Source organism: Ailuropoda melanoleuca, chromosome 2 (genome assembly GCF_002007445.2).
Source record: "Ailuropoda melanoleuca isolate Jingjing chromosome 2, ASM200744v2, whole genome shotgun sequence".
Lineage (NCBI taxonomy): Eukaryota > Metazoa > Chordata > Mammalia > Carnivora > Ursidae > Ailuropoda > Ailuropoda melanoleuca.
Window position 1 is genome coordinate 57,171,990 of NC_048219.1, and position 12,186 is coordinate 57,184,175.

At 39.2% G+C, this 12,186-nt stretch overlaps 2 protein-coding genes across 3 annotated transcripts in view; one reads left to right on the forward strand and one right to left on the reverse strand.

Annotated features, from left to right (window-relative positions):
* Positions 1–12,186, reverse strand: part of ODF2L (outer dense fiber of sperm tails 2 like) — a 312,052-nt gene that overhangs the window by 112,216 nt on the left and 187,650 nt on the right. For both annotated transcript variants that reach the window (XM_034653817.1, XM_034653816.1), the window contains one exon: positions 11,993–12,057. The gene's annotated coding sequence lies outside the window, so the exon portion shown is untranslated. The remainder of the gene's footprint in view (positions 1–11,992; positions 12,058–12,186) is intronic.
* The window catches only part of LOC100471019 (calcium-activated chloride channel regulator 1), a 28,598-nt gene that overhangs the window by 2,448 nt on the left and 13,964 nt on the right, over positions 1–12,186 (forward strand). The window contains exons 2-7 of the mRNA XM_002919386.4: positions 2,222–2,362; positions 2,748–2,895; positions 5,813–5,918; positions 7,876–8,053; positions 11,046–11,264; positions 11,832–12,059. Coding sequence (XP_002919432.1) covers positions 2,222–2,362; positions 2,748–2,895; positions 5,813–5,918; positions 7,876–8,053; positions 11,046–11,264; positions 11,832–12,059 — 1,020 coding nt within the window. The remainder of the gene's footprint in view (positions 1–2,221; positions 2,363–2,747; positions 2,896–5,812; positions 5,919–7,875; positions 8,054–11,045; positions 11,265–11,831; positions 12,060–12,186) is intronic.

Consider the following 12,186-nt stretch of genomic DNA (forward strand, 5'->3'; position numbering starts at 1 on the left):
CGCTTCATTCATTTACTCATTTGTTCATTCATCCAACAAATATTTACAAAGCATTTACATTATGCTGGCACCAGGAATCCGCTGATGAACAATATGCTGTCCTTGTCCTTCAGGAATTACCAGCCCATCCTATAAACTGTTATCCTCAACTTTCTCCAAACCTCGAAAGTTTCAATGCCCACTTGAATATGAGGTCATCTTCTCAAAACCTGGAACAAATGCCAAAGCAAAGCTCCCTAATTAATGGTTCTATTAAAACATGGAAGACAAGAGCATTTCATGCTGCTTGTTCTTCTGGGAGATACTGAAAATTCACATTTCACAAGTCAAATTGTGACATAATACTCTAATGGTGGAAGTCTTATACCAACTTTTCAACTTTTTGCTGATCTTGACTCTCTTTTTAGTTCTAAAAATGATACAATGTTAAATTGTCCTAGTGATTGTTAAAAATCTGGCTTTGGGGGAAAATGCAAATCATTATAAGAACTTTTAAAAAATATCCAGGGAGCCATTATTATTATCACTATCTGAAAGGAGGGGAAACTGAGGCTCTTAGAGGTAAAATAAATTCCCCAAGTTTATCCTGTTGAGCAGGAAGCAGCAGAGCAGGAGTCACTCCTGCAGGGCTGCTTCCCCGTGTAATGACGAACCGTTTCTGCCCCTAAGGCCAGCTCCACCGGGCACTGGAGTCTAGTCACTCTGGTCTGCTCCAGCAAGGACTTTGCTCCTTCAACAATCCCTTTCTTCTCTTACATTATCTGGTTTTCTTCCATTAGCATATACATATGTTATAATAGTTCCCATTAAAAAAAAAAAAAGTAGGGGCACCTGGGTGGCTCAGTTGTAAGTTCCGCTCAGGGCGTGTGTTATGGGATCGAGCCCCGCATCAGTTTTCTCCGCTGGGAGCCTGCTTCTTCCTCTCCCACTGCCCCTGCTTGTGTTCCCTCTCTCGCTGGCTGTCTCTCCCTCCGTCAAATAAGTAAATAAAATCTTTAAAACAACAACAACAACTAAACAAAACAAAACCCCCTTGCCCTGAAGTCCTCCTTCAGCTACTTCTTCATTTCTCCATTCCTCTTTAATTAAAAAAACAAAAACTTCTTGACCTGTTGTCTGTATTCACCACCTCTGCTTCCTCATCTATTCTTTTGAACTCACTCATATGAGCTATCATCTCTATTCCACTAAAATGGATCGATCACGTTGCTAAATCCATTGCTCAGTTCTTAGTCCTCATCACACATGATTGCCCAGCAGCATTAGATAGCAACAAGGACTCTATCCCTGAAACACCTTCGCCCCAGTGCCTTCCGATTTCCTCCCCATGCACCTGCTGCTCCCTGAGTCTCTTTTGCTGGCTCCTCCTCACAGCACCTCTGAATGCTGAGGGCCTCAGGGCTCAGTCTTCTGCCCTCTTCTCTCTTCTATCTATACTTGCTTTTGTGCTTTTCAGTGGGTTTTGGTCCTAGTAGGCCCAATGTCCCTTTGTATAATAAATGTCTTATAATACCCTCTCTACTCTCATGGCATGAAGCAGCTCAGGGAGTCTGCAGAGGCATTTATAATTTAACACCAAGGCTCTTTCATTTTAGAGAAATAAAGTTAGGTGTAACTTGAAGGTAAATTAATTATGCCACTTCCTTATATTGAACCCTTGGTACTATACTAAAAATAAATGTTCTCGTAACATTTAGTTAACCCCAGAATTATTACAGTGATGTCAGCAGTGCTGAAGTTGTACTCATCTTGAGTTTCTCTCCCAGTACTACTTGGTGTGTGACTTTGAGACCTATTCTCTCTAATTGTCAGTTACTCCCTTAAAAGTTAATTGATTCTCAATAGAGCAAATAAAATGAAACCAGCAAACTTTATGAGCTGGTCACTAGAATACTTGCCACTCTATCCATGGACAAACTGGGGTGCCGGAGGGCTTGAGGAAATTTCCTGATGTGCTAATATAAGTGGTGGAGCCAGAATTAGTGTCTGCCTCTGGAGTCTGCATTGTCGACCATTACACTGTGACACAAGGCGTGTGCTAAGTGCTCAGAAAAGGTTAACTATTATTATTATTAAAAGGTAATTCCACACTTCCCCTTGCCATCTTGATAAATAACTAGTCTTTGGAAACATGAAATACAGGTGTAAATTTGAATTATTGGCAGCTTTGCCCATTTTCTGTCATAATTGTGCTGGTTACATACGTTATCTTTTTTCCCAGGACATGGTGACCCAGGCATCTCCATATCTGTTTGAAGCTACGGAAAAAAGATTCTACTTCAAAAATGTTGCCATTTTGATTCCTGAAAATTGGAAGACAAAACCTGAGTATGTGAGACCAAAACTCGAGACCTACAATAATGTGAGAATATCAAGTTATTTTTTTCAAATTCAATTTCCTTCTCTGATTCAGATTTTTTTTCATCAAAATACTCTAGAATAAATTGAAATTGTTTCAAAATATTCCCATGTGGGGCATCTGGGTGGCTCAGTCAGTTAAGTATCTGCCTTCAGCTCAGGTCATGATCTCAGGTTCCTGGGATCAAGCCCCACATCAGGCTCCCTGTTCAGCGGTAGCCTACTTCTCCCTCTTCCTCTGCTGCTCCCCCTGCTTGTTCTCTCTCTCTCTCTCTGTAAAATAAATAAATAAAATTTTTAAAACACAAAACAGAGCAAGTTATTCCTGTGTGAATAAGGTCAATTCATTTGCTGATATTTTGTAACAATGACTTTTTCTTAAATTTCAGGCTGATGTTCTAATTGCTGAACCAAATCCTGCAGGTAATGACGAACCCTACACAGAGCAGATGGGTAACTGTGGAGAAAAAGGCGAAAGGATTCATTTCACTCCTAACTTCCTAACAGGAAAAGTGGCTTCTCAATATGGATCACAAGGTAGGGGTATAGATAAAGTATTCTGCTATATTTCTCACAATTTAATAACTTTAAGTTCAAAGTAGATCAACAATCAACATGATGTGAGTAAGCATATATAAGCAAAATAATATATAAGCAAAATATAAACTATTATAACTTTCTTTCACTTAAAATAGGGACTCGGAAAAGTGCATTTCTCAGTTAAAATTTTATTCATATTTAGCATACATGTGTAAATGTAGTATTTTAATTGTTAGAGATTGTTACTGGGTAACATTAGTATGAGATAGTAACTGTAAGATAGTTTAATAAATAGCATTAGGTTTCTATGGATCTGTGGTGGCCGGGGGGAGACACCTGAATTAAACTTGTTGCCTGCAACTCAAGCAGTAGCCACCAGATGGCAGAGACGCACAGTGCCCTCAGACTCTTCTGTGCATTCACATCAGAAATGGATTGTTAAAATGCAGATGCTGTCGAGTAGGTTTGGGGTGGGACTCAAGAATCCGCACTTTTTAAAAAAGATTTTTATTTGAGAGAGAGATAGAGATAGCCAGAGAGAGCACATGAGTGGGGAGGAGAGGGAGAAGCAGGCTCCGCAGTGAGCAGGGAGCCCAAAGTGGGGCTTGCTCCCAGGACCTTGGGATCATGACATGAGTTGAAGGCAGATGCTTAACTGACTGAGCCACAGAGGTGCCCCAAGAATCTGCATTTTTAATAAGCTCCTAGATGATGCTGATACTGTGAGGCCATGGACCACACTTTTAGTACCAGACAGAATATCTTGCAGGTCAGCTATCAAAAACCAGTAACTAAAGAAAAAGTCCAATTTTCCTTCACCAAATAATCATTCCCATGTGAGCTATTTAGAGCAACCTTTGGAGAAAATCTTAAAAGAAACAAACAATGGAGTATACGTAATATGTACTTTCCAAGTATTAGCAAATATGATTCATTTTAGATAATTAGGTTAACTAACTAGTACCAGGTTTCTTCACTATCTTGAAAAGATTAGAACCAGTTTGATTTTCTTCATTTAAATGGGCAAGGCAGAGAAAACAAACAGAAGAATGCTAACATCTCCATATCCCACCCCCCAATACACTAGAACACTTACAGACCTTATCAGAAAGAGGTGTCAAACAAATGTACCTCTTTGTTGTTCTTTCACAACACTCCATCTCAACCCCATAACAAATAGAAAATTCCCAACATATGGCTCGATATGTATTGAATTGATTTACCTAACTGCCCCCTCCCACTCCTGAGCCCACCTTAGGCATCATGGTCACCACATATAATGTCATTCCTTTCTGTACTGTGACTCCATGCCTCCTCCCCAACAACTTACCCCTTCCTTTAAGAGGTCATCAGTTATTCCCCAGCACTGATAGAATAGTCTATATCTTCAATGCGATATACTAGGTCTTTCTTAGCGTGTACCCTCTCATATAACCTTCCAAATTCAGCCTACCTAGGAATTTACATTCTAGAAAAACTGAGCTGAATATAAGTCACTAAGATTCATGCAAATTTAACAAATACTCACTGAGTTCCTATTAAGTTCTAGGCACTATCGCCAAGGCAAGACAATGAAAAATTCATTGTGTCTGTTCTTATGGAGACAAGTGTCTAGTGTGAGAGGCTAGCATGTAAGCAGCAATGAAAATATAACATGATAAGTTCAATAATGTAATATAATGAAAGTGCAAAGGAGGGGTATCTGGACTAGTTTGAGAATGTCAGAGGCTTCTAGGTGGCTATAAGCCTGATTTTGAAAGAAAAGTAGGAATTAGCCAGACAAAGAGAGGGAGAGAGTATTCTGAGCCAGAGGAAAAATATGGGAAAAGAACCAGAGATGAGCAAAAGCATCGTGTGACTCTAGAAAGTAAAAGGAGTTTAGTAATTCACTGTGATTAAAGAGTTTTGGAAGTGGGTAAAGAACAGCAAGAAATACGGCTGCAGAGAAGAGCAGGGCCTGGATTGCCAGGAACCTTGTATGCCATGTTGAGAAACTGGATCTCACCTGAACACCACAGGGGAGCCACTGAGGACTAGAGATATGGAGGCCAGGTAGGTGGCTATGGCAGTGAGTCAGGAGTAGGTGGCAGTAAGCCTGGGAAGATGAGACTAGGTCAAAGCAAAAAGGTAGAGGTGTAATAGGCAGGCCTTGAAAGTTAACCAGATATGAGCCATAACGGAGAAGGGCATCTTGGGGATGCTGCCCCATGAATGCCTCTGCCCCATGAATGCCTCTGGCTCCCACAGCAGGCTGCCCCATGAATGCCTCTGGCTCCCACAGCAGGCTGCACTGACTTCCATCATTACACTTCCACCACTTGGGATTTAGTTCTCTGGTCATCTGTGTCATCTGCTAGACCATGAGCTGTTGTAAGGACAAGGTAGTTGTTTCATCTTTGCCTGAGTAACTGCCTGGCACATACTAGTGTCTAATTAACATTTGATGAGCCAAATCAGTAGTTACATTTTAAAGAAATGTGCAGTTGTTATTTGATTTTTTTCCTAAGGGAATCAAACCTTTGAATGCCTCTGGCTCCCACAGCAGGCTGCACTGACTTCCATCATTACACTTCCATCATTACACTTCCACCACTTGGGATTTAGTTCTCTGGTCATCTGTGTCATCTGCTAGACCATGAGCTGTGTAAGGACAAGGTAGTTGTTTCATCTTTGCCTGAGTAACTGCCTGGCACATACTAGTCTAATTAACATTTGATGAGCCAAATCAGTAGTTACATTTTAAAGAAATGTGCAGTTGTTATTTGATTTTTTTCCTAAGGGAATCAAACCTTTAATTGAAAAAAAATTAACATAGCAAAGCATAATGATGTTTGGAAAAATGACTTACTCCCAGTGTGAGAAGATAATTTTGCCATTCTTACTGTAATTGGGTGTTTAAAATAATTTCTTACAGAAAGGGTCTTTGTCCATGAATGGGCTCATCTACGATGGGGGGTATATGATGAGTACAATAATAACCAGAAATTCTACTTATTCAATAAAAAAAGAGAAGCAGTAAGGTATGTATATTTTGATTTAACTTTTCCCAAACTATTTTAAATTGCAACCAATTTTTTTCAGGAATTGATGACTTAAAAAATATCAGCGTTTTTTGGTCTTATTTTTGATCTCTCATTCTTAGTGCCTTCCTTTTCAGCTTCCGAAAAAACTACCACTTTTGTTTACTTTTTAAGTGCTTCAATTAGTTGAATTCTCTACTCTGCAGCAACAAATCATTTGCCTCTTTGTGTGTGTTTGTGTGTGTGTGTGTGTGTGTGTGCAACTCTAAGACATACACAGGTGCTATGTTCAGTGTCTCCATCTTCCTGCACCAGAATCAGGGACATAAATCTAATGAGATTCTTCAGTGCCTTTAGGGCAGAATGATATCTATGTAGACTTCATCAGTATGAATGGGTCTTGGAGGGACTGTAGAACTTAAAAGAATGACAATCCAAATATTAAAACAAAACACAATTTATCCCAATTTAATGAGAGAGAGAGAGAGAGCCTGTGCATGAGCGGGGGGAGGGGCACAGGGAGAGGGAGATTCAAGACTCAATCCCAGGACTCCAGGGTCATGACCTGAGACAAAGGCAGATACTTAACCAACTGAGCCACCCGGGGCGGTGGGGGTGGGGGGCATCCCAATTTAAAATAACTTTCTGTGGTGTCAATAGAAAGCAAACTGAATACTTGTACTGAATACAAGTACTCTTGGCTTCCATTTTTTTATGAGTGAGTTCAATTTTGGTGAATATAAACTTCTTTAGCACAAACAGGAAAGAAAGAGAACTTCCTAATTTACTTTAAAGAGCTAGCATAATTCATATACTAAAACCTGACAGGTGAAGCACCTGGTTGACTTTTTAGATGAATGGGTAAAGAAGATGTGGTATATATAATATTATATATCTCACTCTGCCCACCACTCCCCCTGCTTGTGCTCTCTCTCTCTGTCAAACAAATAAATAAATAAAATCTTTAAAGAAATCCATTTTAAGGGAATGACGGAATGGGCTGTATCAACAGACTTAAAATGTTCAAACTTTTACTCTGGGAGTCAATCCTGCAGCAAACTTGGAAACAGTGTCAAAACTTTATGTGAATTTTTATTTATTCATTGAAGTTTTACTTTTAGTACTGTCAAATGGGGGGGAAGCAAATTAAATAAGTTAGACTAGATTCATATTATAGTATCAAAACATACAGCTATTAAAATCACATTTTAAAAGAATATTATGAATTATAATAATATATTAAAACCTTAAATACACTAATACACCAAGTTTTTTAAAAGTGGGAAGCAAAGTTATGTGTGCAATGTCATGCTGATACATAGAGAAGAAAATACTTCAACATGTTAACAGTAGCTTATTTCTGATGGTGGGATATGATTTTTTTCTTTTCTTCTTTATACTCTTACTATTTTACAAATTTCCTATAGTGTTCATATATTGTTTATATACTCAAATAATAAAATGTTGGGTAAAAAGCAGTCCATTTATAATAGCCACAAACTCATAAGCATGTAAGGAAAAATCTAAAATACCTATGAACATACAAGAACTATGCAAAAATTGTATAACATAAACTAACTGGAAAAGAAAACCGGGAAATGTCTGCAAGCCTTTTAAGGGAAACAAAAGAGAGCTCCTGATTTTCTAGGAACGAGGGTCCAAGATGAGGAGGTGGCTAAGGACTTGGAACCTTATTAATTCTGATGGCAATCATAAGCCAGACTTAGCTTTTCTACTGCATAGAAACAAATTCTGATACCGTTTTGGGAACCTTTCGAATACTTTCTGGCAAACAAAAATGACACTGATGTGAATTTAATAATTTTGCTATTTAAGGTGATATATTTGTTCATTGAGTTATGAGAGGAAGTTGTAGACATGAGAACAACCCGACCACAGAGTCTAACCCTCTGAAATGATTACAGCACATAAAGATCTCACCTTAATATATTTTCAGGTGTTCGAAAGGTATTACTGGTAAATATGAAGCAATACAGTGTCAGGGAGGCAGCTGCACCAACAAGCCCTGCAGAATCGACACAGCAACAGGACTGTACAAAGAAGGCTGTGAGTTCATACCTTTTGAGCCACAGACCGAGAAGGCTTCCATAATGTTTTCACAAAGTATTGGTTCTGTAAGTACCCTGTTCTTCTTTTTCTTTCTTAGCACATAGGAATTTAGCAAGGTTGTTATTCCTGATTGCTGCAAGAAAGGATCAAATGCTAGGAAATCACCAGTGAGCAAGCTGATTCTCTGTGGGACAAGCTGGGAGTACAAATTCAAGGATAAATTCGAATCTCCCCCCTCTGCCTTCCTTAGGTCCATTCTTGCACTCCATTATCTCCCTCCCACAAGCTTGGAGTTTCAGTGCTTAGAATTACTTCAATAATCCTTAAAGGCAGACAAGCACAAAATTCTTATTTAAATAAGAAATTTATCCAAGAGGATCAGACACTTTTTATTTCTTAACAAGGACATGATCAGTAGCCTTAAATTTAACTTCAGAGATCTTTTCAGCCTGCATATTTGCTTTTGGTTGTTAACTGAAATTTTCTCTTTTTAAGAACATTAGTGACTGTAAGGGGTTTGCACATAGTTTTAATAGGTTTAAGTAGTTTTAAAATACTTTCTAATTTTTTTTAATGACCAACAGGTCATAAAATAAACTTGATAAATTACCTTATTAGTGCTAAATATACATTTTGGCAAATCTGCACAAACTAAACCTAAATGCATCTGTTAATCACTGACTAAAATCAGTGGAGAGACTTTGTGGGGAGTCTCTTATCTTTCAGCCTCTTACATAAAATTATGTTTTCCTTTTGGAATAGAGGCTGAAGTAACTTGTAAGAGTTACTAGTGGTATAAGTTTTAAAAACGTGATGTATTATGGTTCAAAGGCCCATCCTTCAGTCTGGCTTTGCAGTCCATTTCTAGACTTAGAAATTTTCAAGAGGGGGTGTCTGGGTGGTTCAGTCCGTTAAACATCTGCCTTCAGCTCAGGTCATGATCTGAGGGTCCTGGGATCAAGTCCCCCAACAGGTTCCTTGGTCAGCAGGGAGCCTGCTTCTCCCTCTGCCTGCCGCTCCCCCTGCTTGTGCTCTCTCTCTCTGACAAGTAAATAAATAAATAAATAACCTTTAAAAAAATAAAAGTATTTGTTAACAAAATAAAAAGAAAGAAACTTTCAAGAGGGGGTCCAGATTTTGTGTTTTAAATTAACCACAGGGGCACCTGGGTGGCACAGTGGTTGGGCGTCTGCCTTCGGCTCAGGGCGTGATCCTGGCATTGTGGGATCGAGCCCCACATCAGGCTCCTCCACTATGAGCCTGCTTCTTCTTCTCCCACTCCCCCTGCTTGTGTTCCCTCTCTTGCTGGCTGTCTCTATCTCTGTCGAATAAATAAATAAAATCTTTAAAAAAAATAAAAATAAATAAATTAACCACAAAGTTAAATTTGATGTACAGTCAGGTTTGGGAACCTCTGCCTGCAGTTTAAGTTTTTCAGATCCCCTGCCATAATAGAGCCTTATGATATTATGGAAACACAACAAATATGACCTGGGAAATGCAAATAAAGAGGAAAAGAAGTGTTTTACAGCTAATGATTACTTTCTAAATTACTAGAATTCTGGATATTTAGGATTTTTAATTGAATGGTAATACTGTGAATAATAGTCTGAGAGAAGGAATTAGGTTGTACATTCTTCGTATACTGTGGCTCTTTTTTTAATCCCCCAAATACTAGAGATATAAATACTTAAAGAAAGAGGAGGAAACTATCATTTATTGGCTGTGTTAGTATGGACCCTATTCCATATGTTCTCACGTAATTCTTGCATAACTATTGTTCTTTTGTAGATTTTAAAAAAAACCTGACATGCAGATTTTAGGGTTACTCAAAAAGCAATGAACTTATATTGAGCTTTTGTTATGTGTCAGACACTGAACCAAGTTTTGAGGAAGCAAAATTTAATGAGACAATTTTCTGCCATAAATGAGTTTAGAGCCCAATGTTAAAGGGGTCTCACTGAGGTATTTCTAGGGTACTGTGAAGCCACCGGGCTGAGTAAAAATTCTTTGGGGGGGAAGGAAATGAGAAAACATTTTGAACATGACCTTTTGGCTGAAACATGAGGGTAAAGTTCACAATGCAGAAGACAGAGGAAGGGGAATTCCTTGGCAAAGTGGGAAACCACGAGCAAAGGCAAGTTTGAGAACTTATGGATCACCGTAGGGGGAAATTAGAGACTTGGAATGCACAGCCAGAGTGAGGATGGAGAGTGAAGCAAAATCTAAATCATGGAGATCTCTGCTTGCTATGTGAAATAGTCCAGAAATAGTGTGTAAGCAATAAGGAGCCACAAAGGGTCTTAGGCACAAGACTAAGAAAGAGGCTGTCTCTGGAAACTATGGAGTGGACCAATTGGAGGGCAAACAAGATGGAAAAGTCAGATAGGAGACCAAAATAGTTCAAGGCAGGGACCATGAGGATTTGAATAATGGAGATTCCAACAGAGGAGGAGAAAGATGATGAATTGGAGAGAGAGTGAAATAGATGGATCTTGGTTATTTTGTAGAGGGAAGAAGATTGGATTTCCTAATGTAGGTGACTGAGTGGATATTGGTGACATCAAGTTAGAAAATACATGAGGAGGAGGAGCAGAGTTAAAGGAAAGGTGGTAAGTTCAGTTATGAACACATGAAGGTTGAAGAGCCAGTGGGACATCTTAGTGGAAAGAGCTGGATTGCAGGGTGTTGATAAGTGAGTGGGAAGGAAGTGAGTGGGAAGTAAAAGGATGGAGAGATAAGATGGTACCAGCAGAGAAATGTTAAGAAGTGGGTGGTTTGAAGACAGTGGTGATGGCTTGAAATGGCAAATCTGAGAAGTAGGAAGGAAGCCAAGAGCAGATAGATTGCTGAGGAGGACTAAGGGTCCAATGAGGTTGCAGATGTGGTCTGAGATAGGAAGTCTGAATTAACACTGTGAATTTCCCTAGCAGTGTTCTGCAGTGACGGTGGGATTAAGCCAAGTTTACGGGTTAGCAGGGCAGACTAGGAAGGAGGGCAAGGGATTTAAATATCCTTCCCTTCTGTTTATCTCTATAATTTTATTGACAATTTCAGGTGGTTGAATTCTGTACAGAAAAAAACCATAATAAAGAGGCCCCAAACCCGCAAAACCAAAAATGCAATCTCCGAAGCACATGGGAAGTGATTCGTGATTCTGAGGACTTTCAGAAAACGACTCCTATGACGACACAGCCACCTGCACCCACGTTCTCATTGCTGCAGATTGGACAAAGAATTGTGTGTTTAGTCCTTGATAAGTCCGGAAGCATGTCGGTACGTTCACTGGGTCTCAGTCTTTAGGGTGCTGCTCTCACATTTGTGTATGATATGATCTGGACCACAATTTGTAACAGGCTGGGAATAAACACAACCTTTAGAGTCAGAACAGTTATGACAATAACATTACCATCAGAAACACCTACCTCAACTCTATTCAACAGAAAATCAGCAGCAAGTGTCTCATTTGCCAAATTAAGTTAGCTTTCCATTTGTGAGCAAGATTTGCTGAAGTACAGAGCCTTGACAATTTTTAATGTTTCACTGACAATATGTACATCTATAGGACCATTACTAAAGCAGTAATGATCTAACTAAAGCCTAATCTGGCTTCATCTTTTAGGGCTATTTAAACAAAGTCTCTAAAATTGGACCCAAAGATGCTACTAATTACAAAGGAGAAATTTAATATAGAAATTTAATTTAATATAAAGGTCCCTGAATAAGCTTGTTGTCATTTACTCGATATTAAGGCAGCCACTCCAAATTTCCTCTACACTGTTTTGCTATTAGTCTGCTTATCTAAACCCAATCTGACCACTTTTCTTCTACTTCTCCATTCAGAACGGTGACCGCCTTAAACGACTGAATCAGGCCGGCAAACTCTTCCTTCTGCAGATAGTTGAGCAAGGGTCCTGGGTTGGGATGGTGACATTTGACAGTGCTGCCCATGTACAAAGTGAACTTGTACAGATAAACGGTGCCACGGAAAGGGATGCACTCACCAAAAGCTTACCAACAGTGGCCTCAGGAGGAACATCCATCTGCTCCGGGCTTCGATCAGCATTTGCTGTAAGACAAGTTCCCCTGTCATGTGTCATTGTTTACAATTTCTGTTTCTTAACTTATCTCAGTTTTCAACAAAATTAAGTCAAATTTTCGCTACTATTTAAGTTCTTTCATAATAGAATGCCTACCT